Source organism: Microcaecilia unicolor, chromosome 5, assembly GCF_901765095.1.
Source record: "Microcaecilia unicolor chromosome 5, aMicUni1.1, whole genome shotgun sequence".
NCBI classification, from domain to species: Eukaryota; Metazoa; Chordata; class Amphibia; order Gymnophiona; family Siphonopidae; genus Microcaecilia; species Microcaecilia unicolor.
The window spans coordinates 268,229,955-268,250,563 of NC_044035.1; the positions used below are offsets into that span (position 1 = coordinate 268,229,955).

At 42.2% G+C, this 20,609-nt stretch overlaps 1 protein-coding gene across 2 annotated transcripts in view; it reads right to left on the reverse strand.

Moving 5' to 3' along the window:
- The window catches only part of CIP2A (cell proliferation regulating inhibitor of protein phosphatase 2A), a 105,704-nt gene extending 89,683 nt beyond the window's left edge, over nt 1-16,021 (reverse strand). For both annotated transcript variants that reach the window (XM_030204178.1, XM_030204177.1), the window contains exons 1-3: nt 15,734-16,021; nt 10,060-10,207; nt 8,651-8,763 (exon numbers count right to left, since the gene is read on the reverse strand). In XM_030204178.1, the coding sequence (XP_030060038.1) occupies nt 8,651-8,763; nt 10,060-10,207; nt 15,734-15,886 (414 nt within the window). In that variant the 5' untranslated portion in view covers nt 15,887-16,021. The remainder of the gene's footprint in view (nt 1-8,650; nt 8,764-10,059; nt 10,208-15,733) is intronic.
- Nucleotides 16,022-20,609: the final 4,588 nt, after the last annotated feature.

Consider the following 20,609-nt stretch of genomic DNA (forward strand, 5'->3'; position numbering starts at 1 on the left):
AATATCCACTCCATTCCTAGATATACCCTTGGTAACTGACTGCGGTCCTTCTCCAGGATTGTTTTCCGTGAACACCGAAGAGAAGTATTTGTTTAGCACGTTCACATCATCACTCTCTATATTTTATTTATTGCTTTTGTATCCCACATTCCCCCACCTATATAGCTGTTCTCAGCATATTTCAAGTCTTACAATTCCATTTCTAGCCTTTCACCTCTCTTTATATCTTAAGCCATATTTTCTTCCGCATGTGCTTTCACTAGCTGCATTTTCATTTTCACTTCTTTGAGTTTAATCTTCCCTGTGATCCTCTTGTTGTGTTCTTCTGTATTTCTTGAATGCAGCCTCTTTTGTCCTAATTTTTTTGGCCACTTGTTTGGAGACCCATATACGCTTCCTGTTTCTCTTGTTTTTGTTTACTTTCCTTGTATAAAAGATGTTGCTATATTTATAGCAGTTTTCAGCTTGGATCACTGTCCTTCCATTTCTCCTATGCTTACCCATGATGTCAGCTCTTTCTTCAGGTATTCCTCATTTTACCAAAATCAGCATATCTGAAATCTAGTACTTTGAGCTTTGTGTGTCTTCATTCCACTTTTGCTCTTATATCAAACCATATCATGTGATGATCACTATTGCCTAGGTGGGCACCCATCCAGACGTTGGAAACAGATACAATAATCAGAATTAAAACACTATCCAACCAGAAAGGGAAAAAATTAACATTAGACCTTAACCATTGGATTTTGTATAAGACCCCAAAGTTGGGTGTACAATTTTGGGCACAGATCCACACGTAAACTAATTTGCTGATTAGCTGATAATTTATTGGTGTTAACTGGCAGTCATTAGTAGTTACATGCAGACCAGCCCCACACCCTTAACTTATTTATTTAAAAATATTTATAACCTACTCAATACACAATGTTGTAGGTGGCTTACAATAGATACATTCACAATAACATGGAGGGGCATTTTCAAAAGAAATGTCTGTTTGAATTTGGACGTCTTTGTAAAGTGTCCAAATCCAGGATCGGGGAAAACCGTATTTTCAAAAAAAGATGGACGTCCATCTTTCGTTTCGAAAATACCAAGGACGTCCTTGAATTTGGACGTCCTTAGACATGGACGTCTTTGACTTTCGGCGATTTTCAAAACCAAACACATCCAAGTCAAAAACGTCCAAATGCAAGCCATTTGGACATGGGAGGAGAATTTCTAGTGCACTGGTTCCCCCTGACATGCCAGGACACCAACCGGGCACCCTAGGGGTCACTGCAATGGACTTCATAAGGTACATAGTTCCCTTACCTTGTGTGCTGAGCCCCCCAAAACTACCCACAACTGTACACTACTACCATAGCCCTTACAGGTGAAGGGGGGGAACCTATATGTGGGTACAGTGGGTTTCTGGTGGGTTTTGGAGGGCTCGCTGTTTAATCCACAAATGTACCAGATAGGGGGGTATGGGCCTGGGTCTGCCTGTCTGAAGTGCACTGCAGTACCCACTAAACCTGCTCCAGGGACCTGCATGCGCTGTCATGGACCTGAGAATGACATCTGAGGCTGGCACGAAATATTTTTAAAGATGTTTTTTTGAGGGTGGGAGGGGGTTAGTGACCACTGGGGGAGTAACGTGAGGTCATCCCCGATTCCCTCCGGTGGTCATCTGGTCATTTCGGGCACATTTTTGTGCCTTATTCGTAAAAAAACAACGTACGGGTGAAAACGTCCAAGTTTTACTTTAGGATGTCCTTTGATTTTTTCGATTATGACTCAAAGACGTCCAAGTCTTAGGCATGCCCAAGTCCCACCATCACCACGCCTCCAACACACTCCCTTAAAATTTGGACGTCCTTGCGATGGACTGCAATTGGAGACGTCCAAAATCAGGTTTCGATTATACTGGATTTGGACGTCCCTGGGAGATGGACGTCCATATTCCGATTTATGTCGAAAGATGGACGTCCATCTCTTTCAAAAATGAACCTGATAACTTTTCTTGTGCGCAAATCCAAAAGAGGCATAGCAAGAGGAGATCAGGGGTATTCTCAGAATTTAGGCACTATGTTACAGAATACTGTCATTTCTGTGCCTAACTACGAGATATGTGTTCAAATAGAATGAAATTAGTTGGGCACGAACATTTATGCCTGCCAAAGTTGGACACAAAAATGCGCACAAGGTCAATTAGATTCTATAAAGGCTATTCCGAACAGAACCACCTAACTTTGGATGACCTATTGAAAATTCCCCCCTAAAGGGCCTTATTCTATAAAAAGTTATGCTCCTAAATTTATGCTGTTAAATAACAAGCATAATCTATTTTGGAGCATAGTTAATGCTCCTAATTTTGGAGCATAAATTATGTTAATAAATTTAGGAGCATAACCTTTATAGTAAAAGTCTATATAAGGGCACCTATCTGGAGCCTATTATGTCAAAGAAAGTAGGAATCTAAATTCATTTATAGAATTTCATTTATAGAATACTGGGGTAACAAGTCAAATGTGCATTTATATTTTAGGCACGAGCACTTACACCAGCCAAAGGGCTGGTGTAAATGCTGACACCTAGATTTAGGCACATTTGTAGCAATTACAGTATGCTATAATTTAGATGCAGATGTGTGCGTCGCACCCATGCAGAACGCCCACCTTCAATGTACATGACAAATTATAGGATAGCATGTGACTGGAATATTAGCATTTACACACGCACACATATGCTAGTATTCTGGTCATTTATGTGCATCCTTGGCATTCTCCTTATAAAACTGCCTTCCACACACTTACCCAAAATAGCTTAGATTTACAGAATTCGCAAAATTCTGGAGTATATCTACCACCATCTTTAAATCAAAAGAGAGTGTTCCAAAGGCCTGGATTTCACATGAAAAAGTTGTTTTTGGTTGTAACTAATCTAACATCATTAGCAATCTATAGCAATGCTTATTGACAGAAGTGTAAGACTCAGCCTGGAATATTGTGAAACCCTAGAACAGGAGAAACAGCAGAACATTTACATAAGTGATTTCATAGATCAGAACTAAACTTTTAATTTCAATTAAATCAGAAGCCAGGATAAAGATTCTAGTACAGGCTAAAATGATCCTGCAACCTAGCTCCTGACACAATAGGAGTTGATGTATTTTGCACCAGCTTTAGTGCATTTATTATTGTTTATGTAAGCTCACAGACAGATCTCTCTATATAAAAAGCAACACCAACGTTCTATGAAGCCTCCAGCCGGAAGTGTGAAGGGGGCGAGATATCCGGTTTCCCTATGAGTGTCTGCCCCGCCCTCTCTGTAACACAGTCAGTGAAGGAAAACAGCAGAGCATGAAATCAAATCGCTGGCTCTGTAACAGTGAAGGACTGAGGGGGGGGGAGGGGAGAGAGGCCAGAGGGCAGGGACACACACACTCCCACATGCACACAGAAGAAAACATTGCTAGCCCCCGTTTCATTTGCATCAGAAACGGAGCTTTTTTACTAGTTTACAATAAATCTTAAAGTAACTTTGCATTACACAATAATTACACTATAATTAATTTCTATTCAAATATGGACACAGGTAGCATGTACTCCAGAAATGGCTTAGGGCATTCAGAAGAAAGAACAGAGAGACATAAGCCTGGGAGTTTCCCCGATGGCAGCGAGTCTCTTCTGGGGACTGTTTTTGATTTCTCTGTGCTTTGCCTGAGCTGCTGTAAGATCTTTCTACCTTCAGGGATTATCAGCATTCCTGCAGAGTGAGGACCCGCCCTGTGATATCACCTGCCAGAGATATAAGCCCGGGAGCAACCTGACAGTGGCTCACACCGGTGGCTCTCCAAGGTGCAAGCAGAAAGCGAGTGCCCCTTGGAGAGCCAATGGAGAGTCATTGGGAAGATTCTTACCTGGTGACATTGATTTATTGTTTCTGGTTTAATTCCAGTTCGATTTTAGGCTTTTATTATGTGTATTCAATCTTGTTTTGAGAGGAAAGGTTTGCCCATTCCTGTTGTGGTAGGTCAGGGTTGTTATATGGGAATTTGGGATTGGGTTTTAAGAAATCCAAGTTGTTAATCCCCATTGCTTGCAACAAGTTTAACTTTGTACTCAAAAAGATTATACTTATGTATTTAAGGTTTCTCTTATGAAAAGGTCAGTGAATCAAAAAGAACATTTTATCATTGATATGTTGGAAGATGAGCAATGAGATTGTAAAAAAAAACCCAAAAAACAAACAAACAGAAACTTAGTTAAAAGATAATGATAGCAAACCCAAAGATGCACTATGTCCTCCTAATTATCAAGCGTATGCCTCTTCTCATAAGAGGAAATGAGGCTGGGAGTAGTTTTAATTGTTAAATCAGTTTTTTTTCCACAATCAAGTAACTATACAGAGTGCCTGATTGTATCAGTTGGCCATAACAAGAATGCTGCTTTTTTTCGTACTTTATAGAGCCCCCCACTCACCATTATCTGGTCTAGATATGCTGCTCAATGTTATTGCTAGGTTAACTGTTTCTTTTAGATTTGTAGTTGCGCTAGGTGATTTTAATTTTCCAACTTATCTTGTCCTAAGTGGGACTATTTTAGATTTTATTACACTAAAGGATTTTGTTTTTTCTCAGGTTGTCCATGCCTCCACACCTGATTCTGGAAATATTCTGGATTTGGTTTTTGTTTTTAATAGCTAATGGGGATTTTTCTCCTAAACCATAGTCTGGTTACTTTTACCTATTCAATTAAATCTGATTTAAGTAAATTTGATGTCAAACCATTGGTGAAGGAAGTTTTGAATCCAAACTTTGTTAATTTAGAACTATTTGATTTAGGTATTTCCCAGTTGGACTTGGTCTCATGCCCTTTAACTCTTGATCAAAAAGTGAAATCCTAGAATTCTGATGTTTGTTCATTATATAAGAATCTGGATGCAAAAAAGGTTATTAAACATAATTCTAGGAATTTTTCCTCATCTTGGTTTAATGACTACTACTACTTATCATTTCTATAGTGCTACTAGACGTACGCAGCTGAAAGGATTTAGAGCAGAGATTTAAAAAAAACAAAAACAAAAACCCTAGCAACAGGGCTGTTTGGAAGAAGTTAGCTGATGATTATATCTTGATAAGGGGACTGATGTCCTCTTAGTGTTACTAGATTTAAGTGCTGCCTTTGTCATATTACTCCTATTCTTTCATCTCTGCATTGGTTATCTGTTGAAAAGTACTGTTCTTTTAAATGGTTGGTTCTGGCCTTCAAACTGCCAGTATATTTTTTGAAGAAACTACCTGTTTATGTATCTAGGCATTCCTTACATTCTCAAAATGAGAGATGCATTTTTTCTTCCTTCTGTTAATTCTTTTAGGCTTGAATGTACCTGTAGACATGCATCTGTTAATTCTTTTAGGCCTGAATGTGCCTGTAGACATGCATATTCCTCTTTTCTGGCTTTTCTATGGAATATCAGTGCATTATATATTAGGAATACTAATGATATTTTAGAATCCAATAGAAGTAAAACTTTCTTGTTTAGCCTTAGAAAAGCAGTTTTATTTTTTTGGATTTGTGTAGGTATATTTCTGTGACATAAGGGATAGTTCATGATATTTTATGATTTTATATATCACTAGTAAAACATGCCCGTTTCTTGCGGAAATGAAACGGGCGCTAGCACGGTTTCCTTCCGAACCTCCCCCCTCCCTACTCACCCCTTCAGCGTTCTGAAGGCACTGTCCGCCATTGTTGCAGTCCTCGGCACGCCACCTTCAATCTGCTGTTTCGTTGGTTGTGAAGCCACTGACGCCATTGCTCCGCCCTCGACGTCATAACGTTTGATGCGAGGGCGGGGCCCCAACACAGTGTTTTTGGTGGCTTCACCACCACGAAGGCTTCGAACCGGAAGTGCCCGGAGGACCTGACAGTGACGTCAGTGTCCTCAGAACGTTGAGGGTGAATTTTATTATATAGGATATTATTTGTATGTTTGAGATTTTGATTTATGTGCTATTTGTTTATATTGGGGGGTTTTTTTTGGTATTTTTATTATGTAACTTTTGTAACCTGTAAAATAAATATTACATTTGCGACATCCTACAGTCCTTGCAAGTCTGACTACTGTTATGCAGAACTCACTATAAAATATTTTTCTTTTCTTTTTTTCCTATTGGGGGGGGGGGGGGTGGCAGTGAAAGGGAGGATTTCTGGTTTCCATTTCTTCACATGCTTACTAAGAGGCAACTTATCCTACTTAGTAATCATTTTCTCTTTCCTAATAATGAAAGGCACTTCAATAAATGGTGAGTTAGACTATGAACCCAACTGTACATAGAAACATAAGAACAGCCGTACTGGGTCAGACCAGTGGTCCATCTAGCCCAGTATCCTGCTTCCAACAGTGGCCAATCCAGGTCACAAGTACCTGGCAGAAACCCAAATAGAAGCAATACTCCATGCTACTAATCCCACGGAATGCAGTGGCTTCTCCATGTCTACCTCAATAGACAACGGACTTCTCTTCCAGGAACTTGTCCAAATCTTTTTTTTAAACCCAGATACACTTACCACTGTTACCACATCCTCCAGCAACAAATTCCAGAGCTTAACTACTCGAGTGAAAAAATATTTCCTCCTATTTTTTTTTTTAAGTATTTCCATGTAACTTCATTAAGAGTAACAATAGATTCACTTCTACTCAATCTACACTGCTCAGGATTTTGTAGACCTCAATCACACCTTCCCTCAGCCATCTCTTTTCCAATCTGAACAGCCCTAAACTTTTTAGCCTTTCCTCATATACGAGAGTTCCAGCTCCTTTATCATTTTAGTCACTCTCCTTTGAACCTTTTCTATTTCCACTATATCTTTTTTGAGACATAGTGACCACAACTGAACACAATACTCAAGGTGAGGTATAGCTTTAGAAATATTCTCTTGGGAATTCCAACGTATTGCAGGAACAATAGTGGTTCCCAAACCTGATCATGAGATACATTTGTATGCTATGGATGAAGTGCATGCAGATCATTCTCATGAACATTCATTGTGGATATCCCGAAAACCTGACTGGCTGGGGTGCCTCCAGGACCAGGGTTTGGGAACTACTGACGTAAGACATACCTTCTGAAACCAGCTGCATAAAACTTATTCAACTGAATGAAAATTGTATGTATAATTTGGCCACTCACTTATTTACCCTAACATCTTTGTCTAATCCATCTTTTCTGCCTATATATCCCAACTGCACACATCCCTTTCGAGCTACAGCTTTTGCTTACATTGGTCCTCAACTCAAATTCATTGCCTCTGCACTTCAAGACTGAGTCCTCATATCCCACCTTCAAGAAACTCCTAAAGTCCTGGTTGTTTAGCCAAGCCTTCTGTCTCTGATTTCTTCCTTCTCCCTCTTTTCTATGTCCCTTTGCATTTCTTGATAATGCTCCTCTGAGCTTTTATTGTGAACCGCCCAGATGCTATATGGTAATTGGCAGTATATAAAAATTTAATTTAAAAAAGTGTTTCATTTGCAGTTTTGCTGACATTCTGAGTACAATATTTCTGTTATATGAATGTTCTACTGTGCACACTTTTACCACTGTATTATCAAATGCCTTACCCTTATTATTGCTATTACTATAAATTTGCCTATTTTCAAGTTTCTCTTACCATTCTAATTATATGTTTTGATATTTAGTCATTTTGCTATAGTTAGGTCACTACAAAATAGGTTCCTCATGTCCAGCTACAATACATTTGAGTGAATGTTATGTTATGTTATACAGGTCTTCTATTCCGCAAATGCCATAACTGGTTCAATGTGAATGACTAGAAAACAATCGTATAGTCAAACTGATTCACTAACATCTGGATCTTATGTATTTCTGAAATAAATAGGTTTTAAGAGCTTTTCTAAAAGTTAAGTAATGCGACAACATACGGATCAGTAAAGGTAGCAAGTTTCACATTAAAGCGGCCTGATAGTAAAAAGAAGAATCAACATTTGATGCGTCGTAACCAGTCTAACTGATGGAAAACTTAGTAACATTTCATTATGAGTTTTGATGCCAACAGAATCTTTATGTAAAAGGGTGACCCATTCGCTAGGTAAGATGGAGCATCACCATACATGACCAAAGACAATAGTACAAAATTTAAACTGTCATTAAGTAAAAATAAAGGAAATCCCCTGTACATAAAGTACCAAGCCCTAAACAGCTTATGGGGCCACCACTTGTGTGAATTTCTTTGCAGACTATAAGCAGGTGGTTTGTCATTGCCTTCCCCAGTCATCTTTTAACCCCTCACCCCTTCTCCTCCAAGCTAAGGCCAGGTACTCATTTATCAACTGGGTGTGGATGAATGGCTGAATTGGCCAGAGGATGGCTACCTGAGAGAAATCCAGCACTAGTGTGGGATTCAAACTCAGGTTGTAAGCACAGTAGGGAAACAACCTACCAATTGCATGAAGCCTCGTGTTAAGTTTGTCAATAAATCTTAGTAAAATTGCTGTACTGCTATGCTTTGTACATGATTTCAATTTTAAAAATATGCTTGTACCCAAGTGTGATTACACTGTTATAATATAGCAAGGATTTTGAACTACAAACATTCATTTTATTTGGATAAAACAAGAATATGAAAAGTTGTTGGTTCCTCTGTACCTGTGTCAATACTGGATCATTTGGGATAGAACTATTTCGATAAACTATCCCTGACAATACACTTGTGAGATTGTAAGTACTGTGAAGCGCTTCTCTGGTCTCATTTTCAACAGCTAGAAAGAATGAAAAACAACAAGGTTATATACATTCTTTTCCAATCTGTACTAGAAACAAATGCACAATGTACAGACATTACAAAAATAAAGCATGTACAAATATGTACATATCCCAAACTACCATAAACTGATGAAGGGGAATAACAATTAAATGTATCAACTTACATTTAATTGTTATTCTCCTTCAGTTTATGGTAAAGCACTGGATAAAAGTAGTTAAGTGTGTGATGTTTTAAAATTGCCTTTATTTTTCACTACATTAATTAGAACCAATTATGATTCAGATATTGTCAACCACAGCTATTTTATAGCAGTAACTAATTCTTTTGTTGGGAGAAGTAGCCTTTAACCCATTAATGCCCAATGGGAACATTGGGCACTAATGGGTTAAAGCAGCAGACTGAGGGCAAGTCACTTAATCCTCTACAAACGGACTGCAGGGACAGGAAAATATGTACAGTCAATGTTTCCTCTAAGCAGTGCGGGAATCCTCCAACTGAATTGCTGCCAGTGGGGGGTAGTGCTTCAATATTGTGTTTTCAAATTGCCAAGGATAGGCAGGTGCTCTGGAGTCCTGCAGAAGTTGCATATCCCTATCTACTAAAAAAGTGTGATATTGAAACAATATCCTTAACGGCAGGAATATAGGTGGAGGACTCCCATGCAGCTTAGAGGCAACATAACTCACAGTAGTTGAATGTAACTTGCTCTGAACTACTGAAAACGATGTGAGCTAAATCCAAATACCTCCAGGATCTTTTTACTAAAGCTTAGCGTGTGCTAACGGACATTAGTGAGTACTAAGTACTAAGGCTGTGGAATTGATACACCAAATCTTCAACTCCAACTTCTGATATTAGACAATTTTTTTTTGTTCTGGATCTAAAGTATTGGTAAATGTAACTTTAGATCCAGGACACAGATGTATTAAATTATAAATTTACCATATAATTTTTAAAAATTTTGAAACTGCAGTTAGAGCAAGTACATTTTTACCGACTCAGACTTCACAGACCTGCCAAGTACCACAAGGCCCATAGTTATAAAATAGGATATGTAGCATTTAGCGAACTCTAAAAGAACACTCTAAAAAGGGCCCCTTTATTTCCAAATACCTTTATTATGTCAATAATTAGCATTTTGCTTGGTCTGGACAGACTTTTGTTTCAAAATTGTATTTCAATTGATATTGACAATGTGATTTATTATTTACAAATTAAAACAGTCAAAGAAGAAACTGAGAACTACAACATATACCTGTGAAACTCAAAAAATTAACATAAAACAGGTTACCTAAATTAGCCAAGAGTGAAATGGCCTTCAGAGTTATGGAAGGGCTTGTATTTGGGTCCTCAATAAGTTCCACAAGATTACTCAAACATTCACTTGGTAAAATTTGGTTTGATGTAAATAGTCTAGTTAGCTTGAGTCCAAAGATAACCTGAAAAACAAGTTAAAAATAAGACATCATACCTCACAACACAAAACCAGCAGAAAACAAACTAATGGCTTAATTTACTAACCTTCCCTTTTCCCATACACAGAGAATAGGGAAAAAGCTTTAATGGCCCTTTTACTGAAACACTCTCAAAAGTAGCCGGTGCCGTTTGTAGCACGTGGGCTTTCTGTGCACTGCGGCCACTTTGAGCATGACAGTAAAATAGCCACATTTGTCTAATTTCCTGTAGGCCACGTGCTAATTTCCCATTTAGCACATGGCCATTACCACAGGAGTCCTTACTGCCACCTATTTACACTCACACTCATCGGGCAGTACGTGGCAATGTACCTGTGCTACTTGATTAGTGCTGGATTAGTGAGGATGTTATAATGCCGTTATATTGCTCCATGGTGCGACCGCACCTTGAGTATTGTGTTCAATTCTGGTCGCCGCATCTCAAGAAAGATATAGTAGAATTGGAAAAGGTGCAGCGAAGGGCGACTAAAATAATAGCAGGGATGGGACGACTTCCCTATGAAGAAAGACTAAGGAGGCTAGGGCTTTTCAGCTTGGAGAAGAGACGGCTGAGGGGAGACACGATAGAGGTATATAAAATAATGAGTGGAGTGGAACAGGTGGATGTGAAGCGTCTGTTCATGCTTTCCAAAAATACTAGGACTAGGGGGCATGCAATGAAACTACAGTGTAGTAAATTTAAAACAAATCAGAGAAAATGTTTCTTCACTAAACCCATAATTAAACTCTGGAATTCGTTGCCGGAGAACGTGGTGAAGGCGGTTAGCTTGGCAGAGTTTAAAAAGGGGTTAGACAGTTTCCTAAAGGACAAGTCCATAAACCACTACTAAATGGACTTGGGAAAAATCCACAATTCCAGGAATAACATGTATAGAATGTTTGTACGTTTGGGAAGATTGCCAGGTGCCCTTGGCCTTGATTGGCCACTGTCGTGAACAGGATGCTGGGCTCGATGGACCCCTGGTCTTTTCCCAGTGTGGCATTACTTATGTACTAATGACACACCTACTCTCTGCCTATAGCCACGCCTCCAGCCTCCCAAAAATAAAAACTACTTTTAGCAATGGATTAGCAAGCACTGATTGGCACACCACTGCGGGACGCCTCGGCACATCCCGTGGAAGTGCTTTATGGCACGCAGTAGGCACTAGTAAAAGGATCCCTTATTAAACAAGCCCTAACTTTAGCAAAAACGCCAACTCATTTTAAATTCTGAACTTTGTTTTGACACACCAAATTATATTTCCAAATAAAATGAAAAATTTCATATATTTCTAAAGACTTATCACCCTGTTTACAAAGCCGCGCTAACGGCTGCACTAATGCCGACACAGCCCATTCACTTTGAAAGGGCTGCTTCAGAATTGCTGTGCGGCCTTGTAAAAAAGGGGGTTAGGTGTTTGGTCCCCTATTTGGGAATATACAGTCAAATTTCTATTTCAATGCAAAAAATACAAACAAATGACAACATATTCTCTTTTAAAACCTTAGACGATAGCAAAATGGTGTTTGCAAACTGATGCCTCTGGCTAGGGAAATTGTGGAGAATAAGCTCTTTTGAACATATTTAGTGGAACTGTCCACAGATTAAATCTTTTGGAAAACTGTAGGTGATATTATAAGGATTCTTTTTACAAAGCTGAGCTAACAACTCCGCACAGCAAATGCAATCAAGCCACGCCGGAATCACTAGCGCGGCTTTGTAAAAGAAATTCTAAGAGAAAAATGTTTTGGTTTGACTTTACACTTAGAGTAAGTTGCATCCCCTAACTTAACTGCCAATCAACCAATATTAAGTCATCTTATATTGCCATCTGGATGTGTGATTATTCTTTTTTGAAAAAGAGCAGTTGCTCCTACTAAAAATGAATGGTTGCATTACACAGCAGAAATTATGTCACTGAAAAAAAACTGACTGCTAATATGAAGAATAAGCATAAACAATACTACAAAGTTGACAAGCCTTAGATCAGAGGTTCCCAAACCTTTTCGGTTTGTGGCACTCCCACTGGCCACATGGGTCTGTGCGGCACCCCCCCTCCCCTGGCTACATGGGTCTCTGCACCTCCGCCCCCGCCAAATAGGTCTCCCTTTCTCTTTAGCCCCCTCCTCTAACACCAGCACACCTTCCCTAAATCCAGGATCGCTCCTATCTTCCTTCCTGCAGGTCCAAGATCCCCCCCCCCTACATCACATAGGTCTCCCTTTAGCCCCCTCCTCTCACACCAGCACACCTTCCCCAAATCCAGCATCGCTCCTACTTTCCTTCCTGCAGGTCCAGGATCGCTGCCGCTTCCTTCTCCTTCCCCCGCCACAGTGCTTGCAGCTTACATTTTCAGGCTGTCCGCAATTCACACAGGCACTACAGTGTGCCTTCCCAGTCTGATGCGTCCAGCCCCCTCTCATGCAACTTCCTGTTGTGAGGGCCAGACACAGCAGAGGGAAGTCCCCGCAGTGCCTGTGTGAATCACAGATGCTTAAAAATGTAAGCTGCAAGCACTGCAGCGGCAGCAGAGGAAGAAGCAGGAGCGGCAGATGCTGGACCTGCAGGAGGAGAAGGTAGGGAGCGATACGCCATGGCACAGTTTGGGAACCACTACCTTAGATTATAGTCTATGATTTTTTTTAGGAATGTAGCCAAGAAATCTTTACTCTTTTTTTCTTTTCTTTACTCCTATACAGTAATACCTCGGTTTTCGTTGACTTCGGTTATTGTCGATTTCTTCCGTGAAAAATTTGTCTCGGATTTCGTCGGTATGCCCACGTGACCTCGCTAATTTTGCAAAAACAAAGGGCGACCAACGCGTTCTCCTGCTCAGTGTGGCGTTGTTTCTCGTTGTGTGAGCATCACCCCACGCGTCTAGCCAAACAATTCCATACAGAAATAATTGCCTCGGTTTTCGTCCGTTTCGGATTTCGCTGATTGTTTTTGGATGGATTATTGACGAAAACCGAGGTATCACTGTACATATAAACAAACCCCCCAATATTATAAATGCATTTAACTGGCCAAGAACAGAACTTGGCCGGTTATGGGGCTCATTTTCAAAGCACTTAGCCTCCCAAAGTTCCATAGAAACCTATGGAACTTAGCCTCCCAAAGTGCTTTGAAAATATGCCTCTATATGTCCCATATTATTTATTTAGATTTTGCTCACACCTTTTTCAGTAGTAGCTCAAGGTGAGTTACATTCAGGTACTCTGGATATTTCTCTGTCCCAGGAGGGCTCACAATCTAAGTTTGTACCTGAGGCAATGGAGGGTTAAGTGACTTGCCCAAGATCACAAGGAGCAGCAGTGGGATTTGAACCGGCCACCTCTGGATTGCAAGACTGGTGCTCTAACCACTAACCAGCTATCTGCGAATTCATGACCTGCAGAAAATTCGCTTACTAGTTAACTGGCTATATTGCACGATATAAGCGGCTATCGGCCAATTTTCAGCATAAGTTTGGCGGCCATATTTGGCCATGTGAATACCAGGCCTATCTTTGGCTGGTTCAAACTTAACCAATCAGCGCCGAATATCAGCTTGGCCGGTTAAGTTGGAACCAGCCAAAAATAAACTGGATATTCAATGCCAATCACCGGAAATGGCCCAGCATTGAATATCCTGGCTCAGTGCCAACCGCAGAAGTTAGCTCCCACGTTCTGAATATTGGGCCCAAAGTCTTTCGATTTTGATAAAAATAAGATCATTTACTTTATATATTTTATTTAAACTTTTAAGTCTTTTCTCAGATCGATGCAACTTCTTTTTTGTAAAATTGAATGTGTTCTTATCTTAGCAGTGTCACTCGATCTCTCAGCTGCATTTGACTTAGTCGATCAATCTCTTTTACTCTTTCATATCTTGGCATTAAGGGCACTGTTCTTTCTTAGTTTAGTTCCTTCCTCTCAAACCGCTCCTAAAATATTGTCACTAACTCCTCAACATCCTCTTCTCACTCTTTGACCTGTGGTGTTTCCCAGCGGTCTATTTTATCTCCACTTCTTTTCAACCACTTCCTCAGTCCCTTTGCTACTGTCACACAATCAACAGGCAGCTCTAGTTATTTTTATGCAGATGACATTTTATTATTTTTTCCTGCTAATCCTTTCTCTCCTTCCATCAGCCCTTTAAATAACTATATTGATCTAGTTGCTAAATAGATTACAGATCATAAATTGATTCTCAACAAATAAAAAAAAGCAGTAGCTTGCTGATTTACAGGTGGTCTGTCTACTTCTAATCTTCCTTTACATCTCTTTGGAACTGTTATCTAGCCAGTAGAATCCTTCTGTTATTTAGGTGTGACTCTTGACTCATCTTTCTTTTTCTCACCATATAGCGAATGTTTGCAAGACCAGTTACTTTATCTTCACACAATTACGATCAGTTAGACAGTATTTTAATCCTGATTCCTTCCACTCTCTCATTCTCTCTCTTCTAAATCACCAGACTTGACTATTAGTGTATTTAGGTTGTCCATGCTCTCAGGTAAAAAAGTTGCAGCCTTACAAAATACAGCAATCAGGCTTCTCTGCAACACATGTCATTATGACCTTACTTCCTCTCTTTACTTCAATCTTAATCACTAGCATCCTGTAGAACATAGAATTATGTTCAAACTTCTCTCTCATTTTTAGGTCTTTTAGGATGGGCATTCCTCTGTCTTTCATCTCTCACCATTCCTTATTCTCCTGCCCGCTCACTTCGCTTTATAAGTAATAACCGCTTGGTGCTCCATGGTCCTAAACAGACTCACTTGGAATCTACTCATCACCATGCATTTTTCTTTGCTGCCCCAATATCCTGGAACTCACTCCCATTTGAACTCCAGGCTGAAGCATCTTTCGATAAATTTAAAGCTGCTCTAAAAAACTAGCTTTCCTACCTTGCTTTTGACCTTTTTTTCTGCCTTCAATTCTTCCACCTTAGTCTCCTTCCCCTATTTTTCCCTTTTTCTAGCCCCTTTAACCTATACATGGTGAGTTTGATCTTGTATGCATGGCCCTTCTTTCCTATCCAGATTTTGTAGTTCCTAATTACTCTTGGCTTTTAGACTGTAACCACCTTGATCTGCTAGTTAGCAACAGCGGTATAGCAAATATGAATAAACTAAACATGTTTCTTTATTGATTAATGTTTTGAAAATAAAAAAAAAGAAGAGGAAAACTCATTCCCCCTCCCCTGTTTCCAACAATTCTCTCTGCTTTTATTACCCCCTCCCCTGTTTCCAACAATTCTCTCTGCTTTTATTAGAGCAACCTGATATATGTCAGGTACATACTTCCTATGTAATTAATTCTCCTTTAAAAGAAATTCCTTTTAAACAACCAATAATCAAAAATGCAATTAAGACTATAAACGAGTTAATTCAAGACTGGGGTGTAGAAAAATCATAAGCTGCTACTACTATTTAGCTGAACTGATTTTCATAATTCTAAAATAAAATATATATATAACTTTTCTTTTTTGAAAGAGGTTCTTCCCCTGCGTTCTCCCACCTCTAACTGGCGCTGGAGTTGGAGTGCATTGCCCTCGGCCTTGCTGATCTTGTACTGGTTAAGCGCCAGCAACAACGCCTTCAGACAGGACGTGGTCTCCATGGATCCCCCTGCAGCTAGCATCACTTCAGGCGCATCTGGAGCCGCAGGCATTCATTAAAGGGGCGAGTGGTACCTCGAACGAGGGAGCGCTAACCCGACATAAACAAAATCATCATCACTTTCTCCTGCTCTTTTCAGATTTTGGATTTGGCGCTCTCCATTATATTTTCATCTTTGACTTCAGACAGGAAGTGACGTCGAAAGCGCAGAGAACGCACAGACGCCAGAGTGTAGTTTGGTCGCGTCTTTGTAGTTATCACAAGGAGATTTAATGACAGAAGCCGGCATGATCCTATCTGGCCAATTACCTGGGCTGAAGGCAGTGGGCGGAGCTTGCCGCCATATTGGCCAGACCAAAACAATTACTATTGCTATTGAAAATAGCAAACTTGGTAAGTTTTATTGGATTCTCTCTGTTAGGACGGGATCGGGGGCAGGGATGTAAGGGGAGTTGGGGGTTTTTCGACGGGTCTGTCACGGCTACCACACCTCTCTACTCAGGAGGGGTCTGTGAAGGGCGTAGGGTTATATTCAAAATGTATTTGTCAGTGCTCCAGAGCCTGCTTTGTTATTTGCAATTCTGTATTTTGGATTTCAGTGCTGCGCTATATGCCTTTATTTATCATAAGAAAAACTAAAGGCATATAGCACAGCACTGAAATCAACAATAAGCAAGCTCTGGAGCACTGACAAATATAGCTGAATATAACCCCCCCCCCCCCAAACCAGATCTCTGGAAAACTCCCCAAACCCCCCACCCTTTTCCCCTTACACCCCCCGCCCCAATCCCCTGCTAACAGAGCGAATGCAAAATCTAGGAGGTTTAATAAAACCTCACAAGTTTGCTATTGTTTTCAATAGCGATAGGAATAGGAGATCAGAAGCGTAGCTAGGTTGAGGGAGTGGGGAGAGCGCGGACTGCCAACAGCACTAGTTCTTAATTTAAACCCGACAGATTGTGGCAAAAATAGACACCATCGCCACCGGCAGTCCGTTTGGGGGAACAGCTGCAACCCTGGCGACCCACCCAACTACGCCTCTAGGGGAGATGGCTTCAACTTTTTGACAATACTTAAATATAGGCTCAGTGCTAAAGTGGGAGACATTTGAAATCCTGTATCTTCAATGTCATCCCACAAGGAATTTAAACGAGCCTCGAAAACCTCAGTGGTGCGCCTTACATATATAAGATTTTCAATGTAAGGATTTATGCACCCACCTCATCATCAGTTCTCGAAGGGTTCAAAATGCCAATTCACCAATTCACTGTGGTTTGATATGTTAATTACTAATATTGTTTTATATAGATCATATGATTCATCCAATTTAAATTGTAAATCTTATTATGACATATACATAGGCAGAGACTAAGTCAGACGGGGGATACTCGTCCGATATGACATGTTTCGCCACAAAGGCTGTTTCCCTATCATCAAGCCGATCAATCCATAGACTGGTGGGTTGTGTCCATCTACCAGCAGGTGGAGATAGAGAGCAATCTTTTGCCTCCCTATATGTGGTCATGTGCTGCCGGAAATTCCCCAGTATGTTCTCTATCTCAGCATCAGCAGGTGTGTGGTCACACAGTAGCAACTCTGGCTAGGTCTCCAAGGTTTTGTTGAGTACCTGGGGTTGAGGGCTCTTCGTGAGCAAGTGCAAACCTGGTGGTGCCAGGCCCCTCCTTTTCTCCCCCCTCCCGCTGGCTCCGTTAAACAACAAAAAAAAAAATTTTTTTAAACGTTCAAAAAGGACGTCCATTTGCAGCTGCTCACTGGAACAAGTCATCGCTGCTCGGAGCAAGAAGCAGGTAATTTTTACCTTTTACTAGCGGGCAGGGGGTTCCCCGAACGGTCTCCACGTGGCTATGGCCGCGGATGGCAAGGGCGCGAAAAGATGCTCCCCGGAATGCGTTCGCGCGCCTAGCGGGGAAGCGGGGGATCGAAGGTAGAGTCGCCCTTTTTGGGCGCCCTTTCGGAACCGGGAGAGTTCACCGGTTTTTCCTCCAGCGCAGCGGCCTTTCCCGCCTTAGGCGCCCATCCCCCGCTGGCCGCCCTCCTGGTCGTGACCGGCCACGCGGCTCGGTCGGCTTCTTCTTGGGCTGCCCTCGAGATGGGAGACGTTAATAGCTTGGTCGCCCTTGAATCGGGCGACAGTAAGAAGTCGGTGAAATTAAAACGCCCTTCTTCCCATGCGGCTCCTTCTTGGAGTTTCGCGCTGGACGCCATTTTGGATGCGCAACACGCCTCTCCCCCGCTACTGGGAGCGCAGATGGAGGGCGCCTCTAGGGCCGCGGCACAGGCTGCAGAAATGCACAGACTGGGGGGTTTCTCCCCTGAGTTCATTTTGCTGTTGCATCAAGCCTTTCTTATGCAGAACACTGCCCCTGCCCACCCCTCTGAACGGGGTGATGAGGCCTCTATGCTTAAGCGCCCTCGGGTGGTCTCCTCTGATGTGGATGACGGCAGCGTGTCTGAGTTCTCCCAGAGATCCTTAGTGGAATCGATGGAAGAGACTGATCCTCGCTCGGATGGAGCGGACGACCCCTCTGCAGCGCGGCTTTTTCGCTCAGAGGATTTGCCCAACCTGCTTGTGCAGGCCATGAGCATTTTGAAGATTGCCTCTCCGGAGGAAGGCTCTCTCAGCCTCTACTGGCTCCACCATTATGCTGGGAACGAAGCGCCCGCCTAGAACCTTCCACGTTCATGAAGCCATGCAGACCTTAATTTCAGCGCAATGGGATGCCCCTGAGGCGAGCCTGAAAGTAGCCAGGGCTATGTCCCGTCTGTACCCCTTTCCTGAGGGGGAACGGGAAGCCTTTGTCTGGCCCACGGTAGATTCCTTAATCACTGCCGTGACTAAGAAAACGGCGCTGCCGGTGGAAGGTGGCACTGCCCTGAAGGACGCCCAAGACAGGAGAATGGAGGCGGCCTTAAAGTCGTCCTTTGAGGCGGCCGCTCTGAGTTTGCAAGCCTCGGTTTGCGGCTCCTACGTGGCTAGGGCGTGCCTGATTGTTTTGCAGCGGGCTTCCCCCTCGGACCCTTCCTGGAGGGCGGAATGGCCGACCCTGGAGTCGGGTTTGGCCTACTTGGCAGACTTGCTGTATGATGTTTTGAGAGCCTCGGCCAAGGGCATGGCTCAGACAGTCTCTGCACGGCGGTGGCTCTGGCTTAAGCACTGGTCTGCTGACCATGCCTCTAAATCTCACCTAGCGAAGTTGCCTTTTAAAGGCAAGCTGCTCTTTGGGGACGAGCTGGACAAGATCGTGACGGAGCTCGGCACGTCCAAGGGCAAAAGGTTGCTGGAGGTCAGGGCTCGGGCCAGCAGTGCCCGTCCTGGTCCCTCTAAGGGCCGATTCCAGGAAGCCCGTCGGTATCGCCCGGGCAAGTCAGCCTCCTCTGCTTCCTTCAAACGGAACTTCTCCCCCAAACAGCATTCCTTTCGTAGGGACCGCCGTCCCAGAGGTTCGTCCTCCGGCCCGCCCCCAGGGTCGCGTACCCAATGACGGGGACCTGGTCCATGGCCCAGTGCAGATAGGAGGAAGGTTGTCCTCGTTTCTAGGCGAGTGGACCAGGGTAACTTCAGACGCTTGGGTTCTGGAAGTCATCAGAGACGGCTACAAACTAGAGTTCTGCCGACCCTAAGAGACGGGTTTGTAAACTCTCCTTGCAAGTCTCAGGTCAAAGCAGCTGCCATGCCATGCCAAGAGGCCAGATTCCGCATACAATGCAACACCACAGAAACAGTGATGCATGTCTCCTAGTACTGTGCAAAATATAAAGATAGCAGAAGTAAACTTGAAAAAACTGACAAATACCAATCAACACTTTACAAATTAAAAAACAGAAATAAAACAAAACATAGAAAATAAGATAATACCATTTTATTCGACTAATACTTTTTCAATTTGCTTTCAGAAGCCAAAACCTCCTTCCTCAGGTCAGTACAGTATACTGCTGTTACGGTCCTGTCCTAAGGATGGAGGTTTTGGTCTCGGAAAGTTAGTCAAAAATGTAATAAAATAGTCCAACAAACATATCACCTTATTTTCATTTTCTATTTATTCTAAGGCAAATAAATAAATAAATCTTTTTTTCTACCTTTGTTGTCTCTGGTTTCTGCTTTCCTTGTCTTCTCTTCACTCTCTCCCTTCCATCCAGCATCTGTTCTCTTTCTCTCTCCCTTTCATCCAGCTGTCTGCTTTCTCTGCCTCCTCCATCCACTGCCTGCCTTTTCTTTCCCTTCTATCCTGCCTGTCTCCCTCTCTCCTTTTTACATGATTTATTCCAGTATCTTCCCCCCTCTCCATCTTTATTTCTCCTCTCAATGTACTCCATCCATATCCATCTTCTGCTTATCTCCTGTCTATTTGACTTTTTTCTCTCTATGTCCACTGTCATTTCCTCTGACTCACTATCTCTCCTATCCATAACCTCCCCTCTTTGTCCCTGTCCCTATTCCCCCTGTGTTCAGCATTTGCTCTCTGTGTTCCCATCCTTGTTCCCCCCCCCCCCCCCCCATGTTCAGAATCTGCCCTCTGTGTCCCCTTCCCATGTTCCTCAGCCTTCTTTCTCTCTCTCTCTCTCTCTCTCTCTCTCGTTCTCCCCCACCCCAGATCCAGCTTTTTTCCAGTCTCCTCTCCCTCATGCGTCCCATCTTTCTCTCCCCTCTTGCTTCCCTTTGGTCTGGCATCACTCTCACTCCTTTCTCCACCCCCCCCTTTTTCCCATTCCCCTGTCATTGCTTTCCTTCCTCTCTCCACCACTCTTTTCCCTTG